The sequence below is a fragment of the Kogia breviceps genome, chromosome 13, assembly GCF_026419965.1.
Source record: "Kogia breviceps isolate mKogBre1 chromosome 13, mKogBre1 haplotype 1, whole genome shotgun sequence".
Classification (NCBI taxonomy): Eukaryota; Metazoa; Chordata; class Mammalia; order Artiodactyla; family Physeteridae; genus Kogia; species Kogia breviceps.
Genome location: NC_081322.1, coordinates 59,492,625 through 59,519,595, shown reverse-complemented (window position 1 = coordinate 59,519,595; position 26,971 = coordinate 59,492,625). Strand labels below are relative to the sequence as shown.

Here is a 26,971-nt window from a genome sequence, read left to right as displayed (position 1 = left end):
AAACAGGAGTAGCCTTTCAAGAAAGCATTAAAAAAATTAATTTATATATTTTATTTAATTTATTTTTGGCTGCATTGGGTTTTCGTCACTGCGCGTGGGGCTTTCTCTAGTTGCAGCGAGCAGGAGCTGCTCTTCTTTGCGGTGCACAGGCTTCTCATTGCAGTGGCTTCTCTTGTTGTGGAGCTCGGGCTCTAGGGGCGCGGGCTTCAGTAGTTGTGGCTTGAAGGCTCAGCAGTTGTGGCTCGTGGGCTCTAGAGTGCAGGCTCAGTAGTTGTGGCGCACGGACTTAGTTGCACCGCGGCATGTGGGATCCTTCCGGACCAGGGCTCAAACCCGTGTCCCCTGCATTGGCAGGCGGACTCTTAACCACTGCACCACCAGGGAAGCCCCTCAAGAAAGCATTTTGGTAGTAAGGTTTGCATCCGTGATGGTCATAAGAAAATTCTGAAAGTGGTTTTTCAACTATTGAATACTTGAGCCTATATTTGAAGCTAAGTACAGCAGGGTACAAGCCTGCCAGCTGTCTCCCTGTGACAGGCAACATTCTCAGACCAGTAACAACTGGGCTTATTAGGAGGAAAGGAGGAGGAGTCCAGAGGATTTCCATGTACCTGAAAGTTAAATTAGCAGGATTCAAATTTTATGTACCAAGCTATGTAAATCAATTTGTGCCACATTTTATTTTATGCCTCACAAAAATTAAAAAGCTTGGCTACTGTGAACCCAAATATTACTTTGAGCTAGTAAAATAGTTTTGTTTTGATTTACACATTGTGATTTATTTGTTATTAAACAAATGGAGAGACTATAGTCAGGCAAAGATAACTTAATCATCATTTTGGTTAAGACTGGACAAAAGCTCCCTGTATCATAAATTGTCTCATGAGAGCAGGCAGCGCTCATGGCTGTCAATGGGCATGTGTGACACTGACTGAGGATACAGCAAAGGAAGAAGGAAAAATAGAAAAATAAAGAAGATAAAAAGGAAGTCCAGGGAAGTAAGGGAAAGGATGGTATGGGATGGAGAGAAAAACAGAGAAGTAAAGAGTTTGTAAAAGCTAGAGTGTATGGCCTACCAATAATTGTAGAAGGTAGCAATTCTTGGTTTTGTTTTGTTTTTTTAAATCTCAGAGCAGCTACATAAAAAAGAAGGGTGAATGTGGAACGTTAATCATTTTTCCACATAAAGACATTAAAAAGAAATCATACACTCCAGTCAACTTACCTTTTGCCTCTCTTCCTGTGCTTTTCATCTTGCCTGAACTGGTAAACATCCCATCATAGGATCATACTGGTATATCCGTGGGGATCACTTGTCTAATATTACCAATTTAACTAAAAAAAAAATTACTTTCTAAGGACACATTAAATTCATTCAGTTCTTTACCAATCAGCATTCGCTGAACACCCACTTCGTGGAAGGTAAGTTAGATGTGGAAGGCCTAGAAAGGAATGACGGGGACCAGAGAGAATGGTGTCTGGCAGAAGAGATGGAGAGACTTGTGTGGGTAAGGGAGCAAGAATGTTCAGTACTGTACACAAAGGTTTGGAACTGGTTCTGTTAGCAACGGGGAACCAGTGGAAGTTTTAAGGGGAGACATCAGTAGGGCTGTGCTTGGGTGTGCTAATAATGTGCCATCTAATTTAGAGGAGGAAGCAAGAAAATGAGTTAAAGGGTTGTTGTAAGATTGGAGTTAAGATCTAATTACAGGGTACAGAGAGGACTTAGGTCGTGGGGACAGAAAGGAGACAATGGGTAGAGCCCAGTGGAGGTATTAGTTGATATGCAAAGGTTGACCAGCTAACTGTGGAGTGGGGAGGGAGGAAACTGTAATAAACTCTTTTTTAGGAAGACTTGTAAATGGGAGTTCACAGCAGGTACCAGATGATTTAAAAATAATAATTTTTTGTTACTTTAAGAGTGTGTAAATATGAATAAGGTATTTATTTCTCATGATCATTTTAAATAATAAAAATAGTGCAAACAGTATGTTTGTGGAATCATGACGTTGAAAACTTATTTACGGGGAAGTTTAGATACAAATACTGATAGACCGTAAAAACCACCAACAAAAACCACTTCCATTCAGGCTACTAGATAGAGGAGTGTAGAATTTTTTAGAGGAGGAAGGACAGAAACATCTCTTATATTTTTCATAACTTTTGCTCTTGTTTCCTTATCTGCAGGACAAAGAACAGGATGGTGGTTAAAAAGAATGGAATTTAGCCTAGAATTCTGGGCAAATCTAGCTTCTGGCACAGAACAATTGTGTTATCTTAGACAAGCTGCCCCTCGGCCTCACTTGCCTGCAGATGAGAATGATACCCGTGTTATAAGGTGTGTTTGTGTGTGAGAGAAACAGATGGAGGGGGGAGGGGGAGAGGAAGGAGGAAGAGGGAAGGGAGGAAGAGAGAGAGAGAATTGAACTGAATTGAATGAGATAATACACATAAAACACCTGTCACAGAGAGAGCCTGGCATATAGTAACTGCTCAACAAATAATAGTAAGTACTTTTTAAAAAAAATTCTCGGCAGTGCCATTTAACAGTTTTGGTAGATGGGTCTCTTTTTGGTACTGAAGGGCATTTTGTTAAAACAAAAGGTAAACTTGGCATTGGCTGTGTGAAAGAAGATGGTATTCTAGGTACACATCTTTTTTTTATGAAGACATTTTAAACTCGACACAACAGGTAGCCTTTCTCTCTCTCTCTCTCTTTTTTAAAAAAAAATATTATTTAGGCTGTGCCGGGTCTTCCTTGCGGAGCGCGGGCTTAGTTGTGGTATGTGGGATCTTAGTTCCCTGCCCAGATTGAACCTGGGCCCCTGGCCTTGGGAGCTCAGAGTCCTAACCACTGGACCACCAGGGAAGTCCCCAGGAAGCCTTTCTTGTCACCTGTATGGCACAGTTTTTCTGGACAGGTTGATTGGGTTTTGCTATGGTTAATTTTAACGCTGACCTTGAAGGGGCTAAGAAGAGCCCTTACTCCCGTTACATGAAGTAGCAGAAATTACCAGATGGAAACAGGAACTAAGAAGGGAAAAAAAGGCTCTGCAGTAATTCATTGTTTCCTAACCAGGACGGCTTGTGCTTACAACGTTGAGAGGCGGCTACAACGTTTAATCAGCCGTTTAATCAGATCAGAATAACTCGGGGGTGGGAGCAACTAGTACCCCCGCCACCCCCCACCCCTTAACTGCAGCCTCTCGGACTGGGGTTGTCCCCGGGCTGCGGCCACGCTCTGAGTCACCAGTCTCCCCCTTGGAGAGTCGGCGGCCCAGCGCCGGAGAGGCCCCGCCCCTCCCATGTGAATCGCTGGCCTTGGTGGGAGGAGCCGGCCGATGCTAATGAGCCGAGTTGCCGGGAGAGCCAGGAACTTCTTTCCCCTCCTCTGTGTCAGGATCGCAGAAATTATGCCCCTTCTCTCACCATGAGCTGGCTCTCCAGTTCCCAGGGAGTTGTGCTCACTGCTTACCACCCCAGCGGCAAGGACCAGGCCCTGGGGGGGAACCATGGCAAGGGAGGGGAGGAAGCCACCACGAGGTAAGCCCGGGCACCCGAAAGCTAGAGAACAAAACAAAGCCCTCTTACCTGCTCCGGGGAAAAAAGTGACAGGGAAGTTAGTGTGGGGAGAAAGGAACCAAAAGTCACAGGTCGCGCCTCACCTCGTGCAGCAGCAGAAATCTTTGGCTGGGCTTTTCTGTACTTTGCACCTCACCTAATCCTGAAACCGCCTCTAAGATGACTGGTGAAGACGGATAGGAAGGAACTGGGGCGATGGCTGTCAGGCTTCTTGCTCAGCAGGTGCATTTGCAAATGCTGAAAGATCAAATAACTATATTTGAAACACTTCCTGTGAGATGGAATTCTTGAATGGGCTCAAGGCCCAGCCACTGGAACTGCTGCTTGGGAACAGCGCCAACAAGCAGGAGGGCTGTTCGCTGTATTCTACAATCTGCTGCTGTTACAGTGTGATTCTTTTCCCCCTTCTGGCTGAAAGCAAACTTCTTAGGCAGAAAGCCCAAGACACTGGCCTGGGGCAGTAGGTTTCACATTCTTTGGCGTATGTAGATTGTTTTGTTGGTGGGGGAGCTTTCAAAAAGGTTTTGTCAGGAAGTAGTACTCTGCTGCTAGAGTGACCTGTGGTTAATGTTAAATCACTTTATAGGCAGACAGGGTGAATGTTCTATAGACCACTGAGGCTCAAAGAGTACCGTCTATCTGTGTACTTTGTTCTGTTTTTCCAAGCCTCCCCCCTCCTTCCTTTCCTTAATGACCTTCTCACTAGTTGAACATTTTTACCTCCTGTCTTAGATATAAATTGTAAATATTGGCCTAGAAGCTTGCAAACAGCAAATGCTAACCTAATAGGGTAGGATACTAAATTAGTTATCAGTAAGCACGTTTCCTCCTTGATGTTTAATGTGATAATAAAACTTTCTTTGTTCTTTTGTGACTTAATGCTTATGCCATAAGCTGGAATAATGCCTTCTTTCATTTGTTTTAAAATCCCCAGATGTGGAGGAGGGGAATAAAAATCAAAGGAATGGCTGTAATACTCTGCGCTAGATTCCCAGGCTAACCAGAATTTTTCCTCACATTGCAACCACCATATGTATTCCATTGACTTAATTCATTTCCAAAGATAAAAGGGATTTGCTGCTTGTGCTTTGGATGTGTTATCATTTTATTTTGTGTGAGAGGTCATAAAGTGTTTTCATCCATTTTTCTGTAGCACACTAACGAGATAGTAACCTTTCAGCAGTAAGCAGACTGCAACGCCAACCCCTTACTGTCTGTAACTTGGACTCCACTTGACGGTCAAAATGGCCAGAATTGTGCAGACTTAGCACATTCTCCAGACACTTTACTCTGGGATGGCCTGAGGATCTGAATTTTGGATCTTGACTGTGAGAGTGAAAAGAACCTTAGGGGACTTTGAGTCCTGATCTCTCATTTTTACCTTGAGGACTCAAACCCCAGGGATTAGGCTGCTGCAAGGTCTGTTGCGGTAGCGCTTTGCCTGGGGCTGCATATTGAGATATGGAGCCGTTATCCGATGTTTGCGGGTTTTGCAGCCTGTTGTGGGTGGCGTATACTTGAGTGGGTTGAGAGAACAAAAGAGAGAAACAGGTCACTCTCAGCCTTGGCCAGAGCAGGATCATTCTCAACCTAGGCTAGGGCAAAATCGAGAGGGTGTAAGGTGGGCAGCTGCTCATACAGTGGGCGCACTGCATGGAGCGGTAGCGCCAGACCTCTTCCCAAGTGCCTCCCCCACTGGGGAGCAATGAGCAAGCAATATGCTTGCTCATACTGGCTCCAAATTCCTACCACTGAATTAGAGTCCTAAGCTGGAGAAGATGGGAGCCTTGGTTTGAGGGCTGAGGGGGAAGGAGAGAAAAGGGACAGTCCTTATTGGCTTTTACCCTTAAGCATGGAATCATTTATCAGATAAGCTTAGTGTTTCTTTGGGAGGCACCTTCTTTAGCCTGGAGAGGTTGAGATATTGCTATGGGGGTGGGGGTGGTGGGAGGAGCGATTTGAGGGTGGGTTGGGATCCAGAGCCATCCTTTAAAGATGGTGGTGAGGGGGGCACAGGGCCTTGGCTCTGGCCCGAGGTTGTCAGCTTGTACTTGAAGCATTGGCAAGCTGCCCCGATGTTCAAGTTTGGTGGTTGATGCCTATTTTAAAAAGCTCTTCAAAAGTCAAAAGCAAACTAAAACAAACAAACTGTGAAAAAGAGACAAAAGTTAGACTCTTGTGTTCCCATCCACCTATTTAGCAGTTGTTGAAGGGAGCACAGAAGTCTAATTTGGCTTATTGCAAGACTTTGTCTCCTAAGTAATATGCACTTTGATAAACTACTTAATCAAATGTTTACTTCAATAAGATGAACTCATGTATATGCCATTTGAAAAGTGTAAAGGATTATGTATAGGATTTAGGATATTTATAGAAAGCATTTGTGTTTTAGCCCTATGTTACCAGGTCCTTTTTTTAATTGTTGTTTTGGTCTTTGGGGAAACTGCAGTAGTAGGGAATTAATATTTTTGTAAGTTATCTGTTAGCCTAAAATTCCCTCCATTCCATTCCATTATTCCTCTTTATCAGGACACATTCATTGGATACCTGATTAAGGAATTCTTCCTACTCATGGTTAGACCCTCTCAAATATTTACAGAATTCTGTTTTCAATTTTTTTGGTTATAGTTCTTCTTGAAAACATTAGGATTTGAAGAAATATGCTAACATTAGTTGTTCTGACTGACTTGTACATAGTCACATGTTTCCAGAGGAAACCACTTTTTATGAGTAACTATATTTATAAGACTTTACTTACTTGCTAATTTTCAAGTAGGTTTCTTTTTTAAAAAAAAATTTATTTATTTATTTATTTTTGGCTGCGTTGGGTCTTCGTTGCTGCGCGGGCTTTTCTCTAGTTGCAAAGAGCGGGGGCTACTCTCTGTTGCGGTGCGCGGGCTTCTCATTGCGGTGGCCTCTCTTGTTGCAGAGCACGGGCTCTAGGGCTTCAGTAGTTGTGGTACGCGGGCTCAGTAGTTGTGGCTCGTGGACTCTAGAGCTCAGGCTCAGTAGTTGTGGCGCACGGGCTTAGTTGCTCCGTGGCATGTGGGATCTTCCCGGACCAGGGCTCGAACCCGTGTCCCCTACATTGACAGGCGGATTCTTAACCACTGCGCCAACAGGGAAGCCCTCAAGTAGGTTTCTTAATGTTTACTTTTGCAAAGCACTTTTTTGAAGAATACCGCATTTTGTCTATTCTTACTGTTTTCCCTTGACTTTCTTGTCATTTTAAGAAAAACTATTCTGTTTGCTTCTTATCAGTTTTTGCTAATATTTGATAAATATTAATGTCAAATGGTATTTTTCTTCTTATTAAACCTTTTAACTCGTTTCATCTGAGATATTTTTATGTCTTCTATCAGGAAATGTATAACATTCATCATGTAAGATCTTGTTTTGTTGACCCCATTTGTCATTGGTGTTGGGCAAGGAGAACCAAGGGGCACTAGGTCATGATGACACAAACCCTGAAAATCTGGGCTCGGGGGCCAGCCTGCGTGGGGTCACATCCCGATGGATTCTCCCACTCGTTCTCAGTGTGGCCTTGGAAAGGTTATTGAAATCTCTGCCTGTAAATTGAACTTCATATTAGTGCTTACTTCACTGAGACGATTAAGTGGACTGATCCACGTAAAGCCCATAGAACAGCGCCTGGTTTATGGCTAGCTGCTGCTTGCTTTCACACTAGATACAGAAAAGGAAAGAACTTATCGAGCTTTGTGGCATATAACATATTCTTCCTTATTTCAGAAGCATTTTCACAAATATCATTTTGTCACATGTTAAGAAACATGGGCATGATCCTTATGCTTAACTAAAAATGGCATAACTGAAAATTAACCATTATGTAAAAGTTCAGGCCTGGAAGAGGGCTGCCATCTTCGAATGTCTTTCTTTTACGTGAATTTACAGCATTTAAAAAAACCCATGTACTGTATCATGAATAGAGTTCTTTCCTTCTGAATTTGTGTTGTCTGAAATTATATATATTTTTGGTGAAGGAAGGATGGTGAAGAGTTGTTGTATTGCAATTATGTCATAAGGGAACGACTGTTTCTTTTTATTTCTCCTAGCCTTATCATTGAAGGCGTGATTCCTCATTCTAATTTTGCAGGAGTTAGTGACCAAATGCATTTTTAACCTGTCCATATGGATAATTGTTTTCTAGATCAATCTAGTCCTCCGTGTGCTGGCATAAGAGTACTTTCTAAAAACTGATTTTCTTTACTGTGTTGTTTAGGAGCCCTATTCATAATTTTCTCTTGAAATGTTAAAAGACACACCCAGTATTCTAGCTGGGCAGGTCTTACCTTTAGAGTTATGTGATATTTGTCTTTTAACCGCCCTCATCTGTGAGGCATGTGATTTTTGTGGGCCTGTTTAATTATCTTCATGGGACTTACATTAGGTGTACGCCTTTCAAGTATAAGGATTTATAAGTCCCAAGAATCCCACCTTCTTAAAAAAAAAAAAAAAAAACCTGCTGAAAACTTTCCTTGTCTTTCATGGTACACTTCTTTCATCGTCCACCTTTGTTTTTCTTTTCTAATGGGGGCTAGTGCTTATTTGAAGGTTTATGATTGCTCTTTTGTTGTTTAAGTTCTTATTAGTACTTGTCTTGTTTTGGGGAGTGTTGCCGCATAACGAACTCACAAAAATTGATGCGTTTAACAGTGCACATGATGGCTTCTGGATTGCCTGGTAATTAGGCCTAAAGAGTTTTTAATAATTGGCCCACCAAAATGAATTATTTTTTTTCTCTTGTTTTAAAATTCCTCATTATCTGTACACCTGAGTATCATTTACAGGTTAGAAAAAGGACCCAGCATCCTAGAGGCCAAGGCCTCTAGGCCTTGTGTCTAGTGGAATTTCCCTTTGCTCCATGGTCATGGATCTGTGAGGTCTCACTCCCTTTGGTGGCCTTTGCTCTCCTGCATCTTCTTGATTTGAATGCTGCCCAAAAGTCCTGAGAAGCCTCTCTACTTGTCACCCTAGTGGTGTCCCTGTGAGGGAGCTTGGAACAGCAGAAACTTGAGGCCTCCAGGCTGTTGCTTGGGTGGTGATGGGGTAGAGGATGGGGGTGGGCGGAGTTAGCAGCATGGCCTCCAAGCTTGGTTTGGGGAAGAAGGTGTGCTAGGCCGGGTGTGACGCCGGTCCTTTCTTGAACTCTCTCCTTTAGGTGATTAATGTGCTGACCTAAACCTTTCATTTCATACAAATAATCCGAGATGAAATGGTTTGTTGTCAAAGTTTTAGTCAGTATTCATCTTTAATGACTTTGTTTTACTTTTGATAGGAGGAGACAGAAAATAAGAGGTTTTCCTATTTGAGGAGAGTGGGGATAAGTAAAGGTGTTGGGCGCAGATTACCGCAGAGGGAGTGGAAGGGATGATATCTGGATAATTCTGAAGACACATTCTTTTGACTTCTGTGTTTGTTGCTGTGAGCTGGCCAAGTTTATCCCTTTTTTTGCAAGAAGTAAACAGAAACCATGGAGATCTGTGTGGCCAGTTACTACATCTGGAGTCTTTACTCAAGCCCACTAAGTATCTGAATTTCTGTGTTGGAAAAAATTGTGAAACGTCATCCCCTTGACACATGCTCTTTCGGTAGTTGCTTTTGCAAAGAACACGTGTGTCTTTAGGGAAAATGAGGTGTATTGCAGGCATCTGAGTCATAAGGAAAAGACCACATCCCCTGTCTACTTCCCTCAGGACTGGTCACGTGGCACGTTGCTCTCTTTTTGGGACTCTCTTCTTTTCTGTCCACTGGCTTTATAATCTCGTTTCGAGCTTGAGATTGGCTCTCAACGGATGCCCCACCCTTGTCGCCCTCTATCATCTTACATCTCAGAGCAAACGGACGGACTAATTTCAAATTTTTGAAAGGGGATCAGGTTTGCCCAGTTAATTTTTTTGAACTGTCCCAGGAAAACTGTGATTTGACCATTTGGGGTCTTTTTAGAGAAGCAGATTCTGTAGGCGGGGCAGTTTCCCTCCAAAGGCGACGTGGCATCGTTGCTAAGCTGTTCAGAACTTTATTTGATTCCTCATCTATGAAATGAGTGTAATACTGCTCAGCTTCGCAAGGTTAATTTTAAAGATCAAATGTGTAGCTTTTGAAAGTATTCAAAAAAATGTGAACATCAGGAATATTATTGCTAAATCCTTTTTTCAATACAATATCTTATCTTTTCCCTGGACATTTTGCTGAACCAGAATTGTCACATCGAACTTTGGGGTTTAATTTGTACTTTCCTTTTTTGCTGTGCATTAAAGTGTAAGTTCCTTGAGGATGGAGATCTTGCCTGATTTTGTCTCTTTACCTGGATTTAGCAAAGTGCTCGACCTATTCCAGGCAGGTAATAAAAGTTTGAATGAATGAGTGTGAGAGTGATTACACCTACTTTGTGTAATCACTTTGGAACTGGACTGTCTGGGTCAGAGTCCTGGTTCTGTCATTTAATAGCTGTGTGATCTTGAGCAAGTTATATAATGTCATAGAGCCTCAGTTTTTTCGTTTCCTTCTGCAAACTGGGCATAGTAATACCTAACTCAAGAATTATTATGAGGATTGAATGAGTTAGTATGTGTAACGTACTTGAAAGAGTGCTTGACCTAAAGCACTGTGATTGTCTATGATGATTCAGGGCCGTCAAAGACCTGTGGGTGAATTAATTTGGAAATACTGTTAGAAAGCATTTTTGAAATTGCTTTGTAAGTGGTTCGGGAAAAGAATGCTTACTTTAATACATATGCGGTATAACTACTTAATTTGAAAAATAATATTTGTGGAATAAGTTTAAGATATTTATAAAAATATCTCAGATTATATTAATGTTAATAACTACTAAGAATACCAACACAGTATCTTAAAAAGGGCTTAAAGGTATTGAACCCCTGTTAGGCACAGGTGACTGTCTTAAACAGCTTTTTGTAGTTGGGGTGGAGGTAAATTTCTAAATCATTTGTTACTCTTAATAAGATGGAAAATCATCTTGTTTAGATCAAGGAAAAGTTATTTGTCATGTTCCTCAAAGACCGAATTGACTTTAGGTTATTTGAATACTCGTAGGTAAAAGTACTAGTATATCACCATACCTAAAGTTTTTGAAGACAGGATCATTTTTATGCTTTTTCTCCCTTAAAATATATTTGTGTAGTTTCTGAACAACTCTCTCTCCCTTTTTTTTTTTTTTTTTTTTTTTTCTTTTGACCATGCCCTGTGGCTTTTGGGATCTTAGTTCCCTGACCAGGGATTGAAACTGGTTGGGAAACTGCCCCCTGCATTGGAAGCGTGGAGTCCTAACCACTGGACAACCAGGGAAGTCCCTGAACATCTCTTGATCTTATAACCTAAAAGTGATGTTTCATGGAGCAGAGCTAAGCTGAGGGTGTGATATCCATGGTCCAGATCACCACCCAGTTCCCCCTGAGCCCCACCCCCTTTCTCATTTAGTGCACACATTTAAAGACTTTACTGTTGGTTTTTCTCTTCATCTTTATTATGCATAATACATTACCTTTAAATGCCTACTGCGCACTGGGCCTAGGCTAGGAAACTCTGTCCCCTTAGCCAGTTCTTCTCAAATCCCTCTCATACCTGCCTTTCAAATTGCTATTAGCTCAGTAGCACCTGCTTACACAGGAGCAGGCCGTTTTGCTTCCACCTCTAAGAGACTGGGGATTTTTTTTGGTGGGAGTGGGAGTAACTGGAGGGAAGAAAGAGATAGTGAACTGGAGGGAGGAGGGAGATGAATACCAGTGAGTAATGCAGAAGCCATTTTCCATAGGGAGAAAAACAGCATACGTGGTAATCAAATCCCAGAGAGCTGTAAATTCTCCAGTCATGCCATTTTCTGGATTCGCAGAGTTCTTTTCACCTGCTGGAAAACTCAAAGCACCATATATTTGTGGCATTGTTGCTATGGGAGAATGTGTCCCGAGTTCCCAACAACAGGTTTTGAAATACATTTTTCAAACCTAAATAAACTTTTCAAGTAACTTGGAGGTGACTGTTCTCTGTTGCCTCTTAGGATCTTTGTGAATTGAGACGTGACAGTGATGCTTTTTTCTGCTGCCATTAGTTTCGTCTTAACTCTAGTACGCTGTCCTTCTCAAGGTACGTGGGAGCACTGCACATGCCGACACGGTATGTCTTAACACAGCTCCTGAACATGTGCCTGTCTTCCTTTAGTGGGTGTGCACTTGTCTAAGTTTGTCATTTATTTGGAAGATTTAGGAACATGGAAATTGATATATGTTCTTGTGACACTAGTTGAATCAGATTAGAACTGTAAAATGTAATTAACTTAATAAACTGGGAAATGCTTTAACATCATGCTGCTGTGAAACTGAAGCTGTGTAGAAAAATATTGGAATTCACAGTAACAAAAAGTTTTGAAGTTTGGGGGGGTTGGCTGTAGAAATCTGGTTTATTTCTGAATGCTAACGTCTGTCAGATATCATCTGTATTTTGAGAAAAAGAGTAAGAATTACTTATTGTTGATGAGCAGCATAAAATAGAAATCCTACCTAGAACGAAATTTGGGTAACTCAGAAAGGCATTAAAAATATGTAAATGTAGAATGTCTTAAAATTTAAATTATTTAAAATAGTCCTAATATGTATTTTAATAAACAACCATGAAGATTTTTACAGGGTGTATATGATAAGCCTAGAATAAAATAAATGTAAGAATTCCTGCCCTGAAGGAGCTTGCATTATAATTCAGATGGATACTGAAACAATGTTTTCAGTATCATATTTAGGAAGCCATGGCATGGTTCCCTCTTTTGAGGTATAAAACTTTAAAATAATTTGTTATTGAATAATTAAGATTTGGTTTGAGTAAGAAAAGGTGAGCTGGCAACTGAAAGTTGAAAGGAACTTTGGCTATTTATAGGTGGTCTAGAAAACATGTAACTCGATCAGCTTATTCTATAATTAATGTTTTGACTAGAGTTACTAAGTGTGTGTCTTTTCATTTCTCTCTGGTCCAAATAATACTGTCAAAGCTATGGCCCGTCATCTTGATAGAAGTTATTTAGATCAAGGTAGAAGTAAATTTGTATGATGTCTTTATTTATTTTTAAGTAAATCATTGATTGTTATTTTTAAAATTTATCATTGGAAATGGGGATATATATGCTTCAGTATATCCAGGCTAAAATTCTTTTGATTTATGGCATTTTTGAATCATTCTGGATTATAGTATAACTATATAATGTCATCAGACTGGATATATTTAGGTAATTGTATAAGTGTTTTAATCCCTTACTCCCATTTTTTAGGGAAAGGTTTCTATACTTAAGGATCAATAAGGGCCTGGCAGGTTATATAAGCGAAGTGGATGATTGGAAAGTGCAGGCCTCAGAAGAATGTGGGTTTTGTTAGAAAATGTTAGCTAGAATTTTAAAAATACTGAGTAAGCCCCCCAAAATCCTGTCTGCAGGTTTGATCTGGCCCAGTTACCACCATTTGTGACCCCTATCCTGAAGGTCAAAGTGACTGTTTCAGTCGGCTGTTGCTGTGTAACATACCACCCAAAACTTAGTGACTTAAAATAACAATTTTCCCTCTTGATTCTGGAGGATCACAATCAAGTTCTTTCTTGGGGTCCGTCAAGCAAGATGGTCTGAGACATGGGGATCATCAGAGGCTTCTTCACGCACAGGTTTGACACCTGGGCTGGTGGGTCATCTTTCTCCTTGTGCAGCTTTGCCCCACGACTGGCTTGGACTTCCTCATAGCATGGCAGAATCAGAGTAGTCAGACTTCCTACATCCTCGCTGGCTTACCCCAGAGTGAGCATTCTAAGAAGTCTAGGTGGAAACTGCCAGGTTTCTTGGGGTCTGGCCTCAGAAGTTACTCAGTGCCACTTGGCCATGTTCTGTTCGCAAATTAATCATAGCCCAGCTCAAATTCAAGAGCATGGAGGAATAGGCTTCACCTCTCAGTGAGGGAATGGCTTACACAGCTTGGGAAAGAGGTCATCTTTGTCAATAAGCTACTCAGTTATCATTCCAGGCTCTCTGTATCTGGCCCTACCTGCCTTTTCTGGTCTTATTGCCAACTCCTCTTAGGCAGAAACCTCTCTTCCCTGGAGCTTGACTTTAAAATTCTCCACTAGTACGTGTACACATCCTATGTGCGTTTATCCTTCTGCCTTGCTTTATTAGGCAAGTTTGTGTTGTAGAAATTTTTCTGTTTGCTAAGAACATAAATGCCTTAAGGGTGGGCTTGATTTTTTTTTTTTTTTTTTAATCCTAAGCACTAGATGGATTCAATACCCTGTATATAATAGAAATTCAACTATATCTGTGCATTGATGGGTATTTTATATTTTGGAATGGTTGGGTTTTATGTTTGCAGGACAATGTAGTATAGAGTCTTTTTTTCTTTTCACCAGAAACAAAAAAATAAACAAAAAACCCCTTGATTCTCAAAAATGTTTTTCACAAAGGTGCCAAATTTGAATTTGATTTTAGGCACAAGCGAATTTGAATTTGGAAAGAATAGAGTCCTGAGAAATGAGATCTTCCTTGTATAGAACATGTTCCCTCTATTTGATAGCAGCAGAGTTGCCAAAGGCCCTTGTTTGTTTACATCCAGTGATATTTACTCTAAGGGACTATTGGACACAGATGTAGTATTTTGGAGTACGTAATATTTTTGAGATCACATAGTACATACGGAAAACATCCCAGAGGCTATATAAAAATTAATTGCCAGTATTTGAGTTGCTTGCTTTTTCTACTCCCAGAACGTTAGTTAAATTTAGCAGTCTTCCAGTAATTCTTATCATCGCGCCTTAGCATACCTAAATAGCATCACTGTAGGGTATCCTTTCTTTCTTGTTTAGAGACATTGCTTTACTATACCAATTACTTAAATGGATTTGTCTCTTGCCACACTTCCTTCAAAGCAAAGAGGAAAATAAGTGGCTAGGATACCCTCTGAACTCTTCGTGGAGGTGGGGGGAGTGTTTTTCCCTTAAAGGAGGGAAATTTTTTAAAAATAGTACTTGAAGATTAGAATATGTATCTGTTTCTTTAAAAATACTTTGTATCTCCAGCTTAGAGCTGCCACTGTTTTTGTGAGAACCTGCTGCATAAATTTTAGTTATTTGTCTATAGCAATGATGGTCATGTTTTATTCATCAGGTCACTTAATTCCTAAGATTTTAAGGTCATTTAAGAAACACATTTACACCAATTTTCCCATCCCTATACTATTGATTGGAAATCATATCATCTCCATTTTGCAGGTAAAGGAAAGAGACTAATCCCTTTTGAGGTTAGTTTGAAGCTTGAAGCTTGAAAGCCAAGGCCAGGCTATGTGTCTTTAAAATGAAAGGCTTGTTCTAATAGCTTTTTACACATTTCAGGAGAGATTAATACTTTGTTAATCTGCTTAAAGCAAAATTTCTTTAATAAATAAGTCAAAGGAATAGAGCTCTGTTTCCCAGATTGTGTGTGGAATATTGTTACTAGGTGTTCTGTTGAAAAGGAGTTCCATGGTCTAATAATTTAGTGTAAATAAAGTTTACTGCAAGACGCCTTGTAGCAGATAATATTTTAGCTCGTATTTATGAATTGCTAAAAAAAACCTGGTAGCAAGAAGCATATTATAAATATTCTAAAGTTATTTGACCTAGGAGCCTTTTTTATTTTTTTATAACACTTGTTACCAATGTTCCAGAGAACACAATTTGTGAAATCCCAAAATATTGCTGTTTCTTTATAAGTGGAAAAATGTTCAAAAATTGTATACTTTGGAGTTAGGGACATATTTTGGGCTTTTTCTGTTGTGGTAGTAGTAGTGGTAGTAATAGGTTTTTAAAAATTACCCTTCTTCTGTGGCCACTATCTGTTTTACTGATAAAGCATACCTGTAAAAATCTCCCCTTGGTGAACATACTTCCACAGTAAGAATGTTTATTGCTTTTTACTACCCAAGCTTTATAGAATATACATCTTTTAATACAACATTTTTTAACTCATGTTTTTATAGGGAAAATTTATACGTATGCCTCCAAACCCAATAACGGCATTTTAAACACAAATGTGGGGGAAATAGCTCGAGTTACATTTTTAGTATAATGGGGACATCTTGAAAAACATACCCAGTGTCACTCAAGAGGATATATGCCATGTCACTGCCTGGAAACAACACTTAATCTTACTAATGGTTTTATCTTCAGTAAACAGCACTTAAGCATTTTACATTCAACATGATAGTTTGTTAATTGTGTATTGGAGTATTGCTGTTTGTGTTTTGTTTTGGAAAACGGGTTGAGGGTCTGGGGTAGATGTGTTATATGTTATTTTTTCTACTTGAAAGAAGAGGACAACGCCAGTGTTTTTTTTTTTTTTAGGGAGGGATTGCTGCCACTAAATTAGAGAGGCTTTCTTAACTTATTTAACAACCCAAGCAGGTAGGTGATATTACTCCCAGGTTACAAATGGAGAAATGAAGGTGGGGAATGGTAGAGAACCTCACCTGAGGTCCTTAGAGCTGAGTGGCAGGACTGGGATTTGAACCTGGGCAATCTGCTATCAGGGTCTTCACCACTGTGGTGTTCATAGAAATTATTTGTTTCCAACTTTTGTAAGCTGAATATGGTTTCTAGAAGTATATGCAGAGTAAGTTAAATTACAACAGAATGTTTGATTGTCTGGTAGTTTGTGTGTGTGTTTATATATATTTATATAATAAAACTCTGCTCTCTTCATATTGAGAGAAGCTTATGTGAATCTGGATTCTCAGCAATTCACCTAGGAGTAAAATAGGCACTTTGGGAGACAACCTTAACTACTTTCAAACCCCAAGATACTGTTTACTGCAATGAAATAGTAAATAGTTTTACTAAGTTCTGCCATTTAAGCAAATAATTTTGTGTGGCCTTGAGGTATCTCCTGGCATTTTATTTGGTCAGCTATTCATGTAACTGAGGCAAATGGTATCACAGAGGAAAAGAAAAACAAATATTTATTGAGTACCCTCTGTGTTCAAAACCCTTTAAAATGGACTTTGTTTAATCTTCGTGAAAGCTCACGTGCACAGAATAACTGGTCTGAGATCGTACAGCTTGTATATAGATCAATTCTGATTTGAACCTTGGTCATTTTCATCCTACTGACTGGTATAGAATAAGGGCCATTATCGTTTTTCTCCCTTCCAAGCACATGTGTCTGAATGACAGTGGGACCTTAGTTCAAGGGCAGGATGTGTTCTGTGGCAGGCCCTGATCTGGGTCTTTCAGAGCAGCAGTCTGGACATGCCGTGCTGCATAGGGGGCCGCAGGAGCCATGGGGAAGTAAAGGAGAAAGCCCCAGGCTGGGACCTCTCTTCTCTCTCCATCAGTAGGCATTTGTAAACTGGAGACTCTCTTCACATGCATTGAAAATCTCCTGGCACCAGCATGACACAGTAATAAGATGTACTTTTAAAATACTGCCACCAAGACTTCCTGGGCAGCGCAGTGGTTAAGAATCTGCCTGCCAATGCAGGGGACATGGGTTTGAGCCCTGGTCCGGGAAGATCCCACATGCCACGGAGCAACTAAGCCCTTGTGCCGCAACTACTGAGCCTGCGCTCTAGAGCCTGTGAGCCACAGCTACTGAGCCCGCGTGCCTAGAGCCCATGCCCCACAACAAGAGAAGCCACCGCAATGAGAAGTCCGCACACCGCAACGAAGAGTCGCCCCCCACTCGCTGCAACTAGAGAAAGCCCGCACGCAGCAACGAAGACCCAACGCAGCCAAAAATAAATAAATAAAATTAAAAATAAATAAATTAATAAAATACTGCCACCATCACCACTGCCATTGCTATTAGCTGGTTGTATTTTTCTATAAGGGCTCAATAATCAGATTTTCCTTAGTGCTAGAAAAGTAAGACAGTAAGAAAGCTGTGAGGCTACATTGTCTCCAGGTCTTCCCCAACAATCTAGGTGGTCTCAATACCCTTTCTGTCACATGAGAATTTTCCACTGAAATCCAAAGGAGCCATTTTCTTTAGCTGGGAAAGTGTGGAAATGTCGCAGTTGCTAATGAACAGCTCCTTTTCACTTAGTAAAGTCATCCAAACGCTTCAGGGGGCTGCAAGGACATTAAAGTCTTGGCCTACCACAGACCCAAAAGTCTCAAAATAAAATTACCTATTTGGTGTGTCAGAAGCGCTTTTGATTAAATTACTGAAAATAAGGTGGTGAGGGCTGGCTGACTGGACAGCATATACTTAGAACTACCTTCTGGCCATGGATATTTTTTGTAGCAAATATATTTTCTTAGTTTATAACTACTAACCAAGTGATCAGCTCAACCACAGCTCTTTCTGGAGCTTCTCCACGTTTAGGCAAAGTAATTTGAAACTTGTCCGAAAGCCAAAGGTTGGGGATTACCTTATTCTTGGTTCTAAACCTAGACCTGTTCTATAAATAGATTTTGACTTCCAGGCCAAGCTGTCCCTGCATGACATGTCCCCATAAATGTCCTGTTGCCACAAATTGCTAATCTTAGCAAAAATAGAATTCTTTGTCCACTCAGAGCTTTCCTAGGATGCCATCCCAGTGTTGCTTTACCACATAGGAAAGCATGCACACATCACCCAAAGAAATTGATTTGTCTCCTAAGATTCTCTGCCTTTTAAAGCTGTCAGTACTTGACATTGTATCCTTTCTCTGTACCCAGGCAAATGGTTTGCATGGAGCGATCTTCCAAAGCAGCCAAGTCTGCAGACCCAGTGCAGGGAGGAGAGGAAAGGGGGAAGGAAAATACGAACGCTGTGCTGCTGAGGAAACCAAGCATGATGGGATAGTCTTGAGAAAGGGGCCTGCCCAGGCAAGCTTAGCTCCATGGGCAACCTGCCTCTTTGGGGAGAAGGAAGGAAGGAAGGAAGGGAGCATGCATTTTGAAAAGAGTAAACCATTTCACAGTGTGAAAATTTGCCAGAGAAGCCCAGGCTGCCTAGCCCTTGTCTCAGGCTAGTGGGTCCAGAGGCCTCAGGCTAGGGAAGGAGGGGTGCCCTGGGCTTCAGGGTCAAGAAGAGAAAACTGGGCCTAGGCCTGGAAGAGGAGGAGAGCAGTTATGGAAGTAAGGGGCGATTGCTCCTGTGGCCTTACAGAGGTGCTGGCTGGCAATAGAGTTGGCCTGCAGGAGCAGCCAAGAACCCAGAAGGCCACGTGGGCTAACCAGGAGTGGGAGACTTAGGCTGGTGGGCAAAGCAGTTACCAGGGCTCTTGGCCACAGGGAGGTGTGTATGCAGCCTCTCAGCAGCCTTTTGGGCAGAAAACAGACTATGGGCAGGAGATTCCTGCAGTGACACGGGCCAGGTATTCACCAGAGACTATTTATTTGTGCCTTTGTAGGGTAATTCACATCTCCTCAATTATGCTTCCTGGGGACGTGGCCAGGGAAGTGTCTCTTCAGGTATACATTTTTTTTTTTTTTTGTGCAGTACACGAGCCCTCTCACTGTTGTGGCTTCTCCCGTTGCGGAGCACAGGCCCCGGACGCGCAGGCTCAGCAGCCATGGCTCACGGGCCTAACTGCTCCACGGCATGTGGGATCTTCCCGGACCGGGGCACGAACCCGCGTCCCCTGCATCGGCAGGTGGACTCTCAACCACTGCACCACCAGGGAAGCCCCCTTTTATTTTTAATTCATAGTACTGAAATTTTAAACTATCTCATAACATTGTGTTCTGTGAAACTGTAGCCAGTCAGTTTTAAAACTTGGAGAGAGTTGGTCTTTAAATTTCCACCTGAAATCCTAATAGTCCAAGCATCTTGAAGAAGTGATCGAAAGAGTGAATTTCATTAGGACAGACTAGCTTCCTGAGCCGAATGTTAAAATGCACAAAATTCATTGAAGGTTAGATAGATCTTTCCATGGAGATGGCTAAAACAGAGATCTGCCTGACTGTGTCTCCCCGCCCTGCTCCCGTCCCTATCTGCTTGCTCTTTTTTTAAAACATCTTTATTGGAGTATGATTGCTTTACAATGGTGTGTTAGTTTCTGCTGTATAACAAAGTGAATCAGTTATACATATACATATGTTCCCGTATCTCTTCCCTCTTGCATTTCCCTCCCTCCCTATCCCACCCCTCTAGGTGGTCTTTAAGGGGAGTTCCCCAGGCTTCTAAGGACCCCATGCTGATAAGAGATGTGGCCGAAGTCTCTTTAAGGATGTAGTCCTTTGTCAAGGACTGGTTTAGGGAAAGTTTTAGTATATTTGTGTTGCAGGTGACCATTTCTGGGTCATTCACTCCCTTCTCTCTCCCTCACATACTTGCTACTTCTTTACTCATCTCATTTTTATTAATGAACTAAACTAAGGATTAAATAACCTGTTAAATTGTGAGGATTTTGTGCACTGCTGTAACATGCCTTATGTTACTCATCAAAGAACAGCTTAAACTGAGCCCCATCTATAAATGACCAAGATGTAATGCAATTGTTACACTGCGTTTTCATGTACCACTGGCATCTTTTTGCAGTCATTCAAGTAATTTGTATTGCAATAAATGATGATAGCATTGAAGTGAATTTACAATTTCAGAGATTTTAAGAAAATGTCCAAATATTGTGAAGCATGTAAGATTTATTTGATCTATCATGAATCTTCTAACTTGCGACGTATGTCTTTAAGCTCATGAAATCATAGCATGCAAAGTTTTCCTTCTTTTTCAGAAGAATATTAAATGCTACAAATCTACATAATGCTGTGTTCTTGATATATCTCCTGGGACTTCCCTGGGGTTCCAGGGTTAAGACTCTGAGCTTCCATTGCAGGGACGTGGGTTCGATCCCTGGTCGGGGAACTAAAATCCCACATGGTATGTAGCGTGGCCAAAAAAAAAAAAAAGAAAGAAAAGAAAAATATATATATATCCTCTTCTCTATGCATGAACATTTTAAAAATATATAGACTTATTTATTTATTTTTGGCTGCGTTGGGTCTTCGTTGCTGCTTGTGGGCTTTCTCTGGTTGTGGCGAGCAGGGGCTACTCTTTGTTGCAGTGCGTGGGCTTCTTATTGCACTGGCTTCTCTTGTTGCGGAGCACGGGCTGTAGGCACGCAGGCTCAGTAGTTGTGGCTTGCGAGCTCTAGAGTGCAGGCTCAGTAGTTGCGGTGCACAGGCTTAGTTGCTCCACGGCATGTGGGATCTTTCCGGGCCAGGGCTCGAACCCGTGTACCCTGCACTGGCAGGCAGATTCTTAACCACTGTGACACCAGGGAAGTCCCTATGCATGAGCATTTTAGTGTTTATACTATTTAATATTTTATTTGCATTACATCTTGGATAAAAAGTAAATAAGGACTGTATTAATTATTTGTTTGAAAGCAAACCTTATCTATAGATTCTAAAATTATACTTGTGAGTAATATAAACAATCAACTGTTTCTTTACTGTCTGAATTATCATCATTTTATTATATTTAGAACATGAGTTCTTTTACACTTGGAGAATTTTATATGTTGTATGTAACGACAGGTGATTTGAGCCGAGGGTAAAATCTACCACTTTTGCTCAATCCACGGCAGATATTTAAGAGTTTTCCATTTTAAGTATAACATTTACGGGAATATATCTGATAAGCATGTATTTAGTTCAGCAGTGATTTTATGCATGTTAATGGCATGTACCACTTTAGACATTGCACGTATATGAAGATAATATTAGTGCTTCATGAATTAGTCATTTGGTTAGTTTTTACTTATAATTTCCATATCAGTCATTTCACATACACACATACACATGGGTTTACGTGGGCAGGAAATTTGTATTGATTTTGTGATTAATAAAATGTTATTAGGGACTTCCCTGGTGGCACAGTGGTTAAGAAACCTGCCAATGCAGGGGACACGGCTTTGAGCCCTGGTCCGGGAAGATCCCACATGCCGCGGAGCAACTAAGCCCGTGTGCCACAACTACTGAGCCTGCGCTCTAGAGCCCGCAACCCACAACTGCTGAGCCCGTGTGCCACAACTACTGAAGCCCACGAGCCTAGAGCCTGTGTTCCGCAACAAGAGAAGCCACCGCAATGAGAAGCCCGCGCACCTTAACGAAGAGTAGCCCCCGCTCACTGCAACTAGAGAAAACCCGTGGACAGCAACGAAGACCCAATGCAGCCAAAAATAAATAAATAAAATTTCTTTTCAAAAATAAATAAATAAATAAATAAAATGTTATTGATTGGACTGTTTAGCCAAAGCAGTCTGGTATGTTTGCTTATTAACATTAGATTCATAATTTAAATTTATGAAATTATTTTAAAAACAGAAATTAACTGGCCCCCTTTTAAGATTAAATGACAAGTTGACTTAAATGGTCAAAACTTCTTTGTAGTTTCAGAATTCAGAATGAAAATATGAGGGCTGGGATGACAGGAGTGAGGGCGGTAGAAAAAGAATTGTTTCTCCAGGGATGCTGTTTTCTCAGGTCCTCACAAAAAGCAAATGGAAAAATGTATGCTTTTTCCAAGTGATGAAAAAGAGGAATAGAAAGATGTCTGTATGTATATATTTTGCTTTCACACTTGCACTGATTTCTGAAGTTACTCCAAAAGGACATCTTAATGCAAAATAATGTATAAGTGGATTATCATTCCTGTATCTTTCATGGAAGTACTCTGGTGAACGTTTCAAATGCAAAAACAATAGCTGACCCTTTCTCCTTCCTGGGAGGAAGCTCCTATCTTCATCTGAGAGGAGACTTGTTGCCTCTCACTGCCAGGTTTCTCCTTGTCTTTCATGCTAGAGATTGATAAATTTGTCCTAAGCTGCTGATGAGGCCTCAGAGGTCTGGCTGGGGAGCCATCATTAGTGATAACAACTATTAATTCCTCTAGAAATTTAAAATTAGCCCCCTTGGTTGTGTTTGTTCAATAAATTTTAGACAAAGAAGGGTGACAGCAAGTACATTTTTGGATGTTGAAGAATTAGAATCTGCATCTTCTTGACCTTGTGACATTGAGATCCTCAAGGAGATAGAAGGAAAATAGAAATTTTTATATTAGACAGTACGTAGATGCAGCACACTTAGAGTCAGTTTCCGGAATCTCCAAAAGATGGGATCATTGTCACTGGTAGCAGCTCTTTTTGTTTTCATTACCCAGTGTAGCAGCTGTCAATGATGAGACATCTTTAAAAACAAACACAAAAATCCGTACTATGTTAACTCTTCTATGAAGTCTGTTGAGCAGGTACTGTGTTCTGTCCTATGCTGGGTACAGTGTGCTATTCAGAGATAAACCCCTGTTGCTGAGTTTTCAAATTTCTGCTAAGGATGACGAGCCGTGTCACATGTTACAATCACTGTAGGAAGTTACAGTCACTATAATAGAGGTTAAAACCAACCAACCAACCAATAACCCTGCTATGGATGTCTGCAGAAGGAGAACATCTTACGTTCAACTAAGGATCCAAGAGAGTTTCAGGTTTCATCTTGTTGGAATGGTTGGGTAGGATTTGGCTTTGGGGGAAGAAAGTAAATATATTATAAGGAGAGGGGGGTTCAGATGGGCGTTAGTTCTATGAGGATTCTAGTTTGGCTAGAGGACAGGAGGTGGAAGGAAAGGCAAGGAGGGGAGGTTGAGACCAATTTGTGGCAAGCCTTAAGGGTCAACCATGACTGGGGAGCTGGGATTACTTTCAGTCAGTGGCTGCGTATAACCTGCCCACTTTTCAGAATAGCCAACTGCTCCAATATGGACCCTTGGTTCCCTTGAGCTAGGACAGATGGAATGGAATGGTACTGTGGTGAAAGAGGGAGCTCTGGATTGTGAGACGGCGTGGTTTCATACCTTGAACCCATCACTTGCTAATTATGTGACCTTGGGCACGTTAACTACACCTCGCTGTGTTTCAGTGGCAGTATGAGGGTTAGATGAGGTTAAACCACAGAAAGCACAAAGACCCATTGCAGATAACCGGGGGAAAAAAATAAAAGAAGAAGTTTGGTCGCCACTGAACCTCTTATGGCATCTTAGACAGTCTCCTCCCCTGTCTGTCCTATTATGAGCATAGCTCACAATAAGTCTGTCAGTGAATCCAGAGAGAGACAAAATATGATGAGATGGGGAAATGGTCAACACAGGTAAGATGTAGGTAAGAGGAAAGTATGGCATTTTGTCTGAAGTATAAGTAGTTACCTTTAGGTTCATTTCCTATAGTGAAGTCTGACTTCCTAGAACAAAGATGCTTGCCTATCTCCTTCCCATATTCAGGGAAGAGAATGAAAGAAGTATCCTCAGGCTAGGGCTGCTTTGGTGGGCTTTGAGCCTGAGCTCGAATGTCCTGGTGAGTCCTGCTTGATGCCTGGGAGGAGATAGAGGTTATGGCTTGTCAGCCCTAGACAATCAGAAAACACTTTCTTGACTGTGGGATGAGGTCTCAGCTACAAGCTGTCAGTAGGTCCTCAGACCCCTAGTGTTTCCAGAACTAACGTCTGTAGTGTCTGTCGCTTGCAGTAACTTGGACGGTTGGAAACTGTGGTTGTTTAGTTTCTCTGAGATCCACGAACCGGAGTTGCAAGTCCCGAAGGTATGGTGTATAGAAGCCAGGCTCTGACAAGAGGGGCAAATACCTGCCCGGCACCTGCAGCCAATCGTCATGAAGTGACGAAGCTGTGTGCTTATAAAGAATAGTTTTTTTGGGAGATAGTTTAGTGAAAGTTGGCATGGTTGACTCCCCTGACTTCTGAAAGAAATGTAAATATGGAGAAAGCCTGAAGTCTGTAGAAATATTTCTGTGGTTGCAATTCTGAGGCTTTTGGAAGCGTTCAGCTCATATCCAGGTGGTTGGCTTCCTTAGTATCCCAGAGAAGAGGCTGAGCTTGGAAGACACTAGCTCCCTGACAGGGGCCAAAGGAATTCTGCATGAGCCTCTGGCACTTGTCAGCTTACCTGACAGGGAACCTTTGGCCTGGCATCTTACTGGTGGAGTGCCAGGCTAGAAGCTGCTGTCATTGGCCAGATTTTGAGGTGGGGTGGGCTTTCTAGGGCTCCCTGATAATCACGTGTGCACCGCTCAGGGAGCCTCGTGTGAATGGCTGAGGAGAGACAAGCTCACTAGGAGATGAGCAGGCCAGGCTGCAGAGGGCAAGTGCAAATGACAGACAGAAACAACCACTGGTAGTGGGGTTTGGCTTTAGTGGGAGTTAGTATTTCAGTTTGTGATGGCACTTAATACACAAATGGACAAGATTCATTATCTAGAGAGGTGACTTGAAGAAACACTCAAGAGTTGAATTCTGAGAGGCTGCATTGCTCTGCAGGAGAGCTGGTTATTATAGCTTTTTGTAAAATATATGTTTACTTAATTTTCCTTTAGCACAGACTTTTTTTTTTTTTTTTTTAAAACAGTGAGTCAACTTGTTTTTCATTTTGAAAGTTGTTGCCAGCATACTGGATTGTTGAGTCAAAGACGTTTCCTTGGTTTCCTAGGGAAAGGCTTGAGCAGAGAAGAGCATGACACAGTGGGGAGGAAAACATCTCGGCCTCTCACTCTTGGGTTACTGTTAGTTTTGAGGAATTCTAGTATGGGCTCTATTAATCTTTGTATATAGGTCAGGGAAGGAATGAGAGAAAGTGGGAAGGAAAAAAGCAACTTTGTATTTTTGAATATGGCCTAACTGTATCAAAGGATCACCATACATGATTAGCACAGTTTATGGTTGCATATAAGTGTAATTCTTGAGAAGGCAGAGCTTTTTCAACATATTTCAATAATATTTATTATGAAAAAGAAATAAATAGCCGACCTTCCCACGGTGCCCTGTGTTTGCCTAGTGCTGTCCTATCTACTTTACAATATCCTATATGTGAATGTTGACTCCTCTGTACTTCACAGGACTGTGAGGGTCAGTATAATTTTATCTCTATTTTACAGTGGAAGAAGCTGAGGCACAGAGGCTCAGAAACTTGCTTGAGATGACACGCTAGGAACGTAGTAGAGCAGAGCTGGGTTCAAAACATCCTGGCCGGGGCTTCCCTGGTGGCGCAGTGGTTGAGAGTCCGCCTGCCGATGCAGGGGAAATGGGTTCGTGCCCCGGCCCGGGAAGATCCCACGTGCCGCGGAGCGGCTGGGCCCGTGAGCCATGGCCGCTGAGCCTGCGTGTCCGGAGCCTGTGCCCCGCAACTGGAGAGGCCACAACATGAGAGGCCCACATACCACAAAAAAACAACAACAACAACAACAACAAAACATCCTGGCCGTCTGGTTTCCAGAGTTTGTTCTCTTAGTGACTGCACGGTGTCCAACTGTCCACAGACTGAGTTTGAAGCAGGAATAATGATTATTCTCTAGTCCCCTGCATACTGGATTTGCCCAATTTACTTTGGAAGTACCCATTCTGCTTCTTTATGACCATAAAGTGCCTTATTTAATACTAGAAAAATCTTAGTGCTGATTTCCTCTGTACCTCTAAGGAGTACCTTTTACAGATCTCAGTGAAAAATGCCTCGCAATAGTAGCTCTTGGCATTGGCAGGCATTAGGTTGAATATTAGGCTGACACTTCTTGGCTTTCGTGATGAGCTTTGGCTGAAGTGAGACCAATCTATGTGCTGTATGTTAACTGTGAAAGTCACCAGATGGCAGGATGTCCCTCCGTTGGGTATGTGAGTATCATGGGTGTGTGAGTGATAATTTGGAGTTCCCCTAGTATGCTAAATCCTCCATAATGCTTCAAGTAGGTGGACATGTTTTGTGTGTGTTGCATCTGTGCCCGTGAAGCTTATAAAGGAGCACAGCATGCTAACATGTTCAGTTACGAAACCTCAAAAATTCTTCCAACAAAATAGCATTCTCCTTAGAGGAAACTTGGAAAGATAAATACGAGTGCGAAGAAGGAAATAAAGGTCACTTATACAACTACTCCAGAGCCAGCCACTATTGAAATTTACTTTCCTTCTTTTTTTTTTTTTTTTCCTACACATGCATTCCTAGACATGCTCCCTTAAAGCAACAGTTTGGGTCTTTAATGTGTTGTTATTCCCCCAGTTAAATCTTAACCAAGGTGTAGAACACAGGATGTTTCGCACGTGCATTTTTGCTGGAGAAACCACCGCTACGTGACTATTTATAGTGTTTCTTAACTATCTCATGCATCATTTCCTCTGGTGCTTCCTCAGTGTCACTGGCAGCCCTGCTGCTGGTCTGTCTGTTCTCCACTCGTGACATCTGAGTCATCACTGACATCCCTCTCCCCAGGCTTCCTCATGGAGCCTGTTATTGAGCTTGGTTATTTTTCTTCTCCCTGAAATTTCTCAGATCTGTACTTTATTTTTCAACTGCTGCCCCCGCAGCCAGCCGTCTCAGTGCTGTCCAGTGCCTGTTTCTGGGCCTCAAGCTGCTTCTCTTTTCAATCCACACTTTAAAGTA

At 41.6% G+C, this 26,971-nt stretch overlaps 1 protein-coding gene and 1 long non-coding RNA gene across 9 annotated transcripts in view; one reads left to right on the top strand and one right to left on the bottom strand.

Moving 5' to 3' along the window:
- ARHGAP18 (Rho GTPase activating protein 18) overlaps window positions 1-26,971 on the top strand; it is a 188,806-nt gene that overhangs the window by 57,677 nt on the left and 104,158 nt on the right. For 2 of the 7 annotated variants that reach the window (XR_010836038.1, XM_059083784.2), the window contains exon 1: window positions 3,353-3,543. The exons of 2 other annotated variants lie outside the window; for them this stretch is intronic. Coding sequence is in view for 4 of the 5 variants with exons in the window: in XM_059083784.2 (XP_058939767.1) it covers window positions 3,431-3,543 (113 nt within the window). In the remaining variant the exon portion in view is untranslated. Of the gene's footprint in view, window positions 1-3,350; window positions 3,544-26,971 lie in introns of those variants that run through there. 3 more of the 7 variants (XM_067010737.1, XM_067010736.1, XM_059083783.2) reach the window with 2 other exon arrangements.
- LOC136792367 (uncharacterized) lies at window positions 37-3,868 on the bottom strand. 2 transcript variants are annotated; one of them, XR_010836040.1, is made up of 3 exons: window positions 3,666-3,868; window positions 1,226-1,335; window positions 37-611 (listed from the first exon to the last, which is right to left on the bottom strand). It is a non-coding gene; the product is annotated as an uncharacterized lncRNA (long non-coding RNA). The 2 variants fall into 2 exon arrangements; XR_010836039.1 differs by lacking the exon at window positions 1,226-1,335.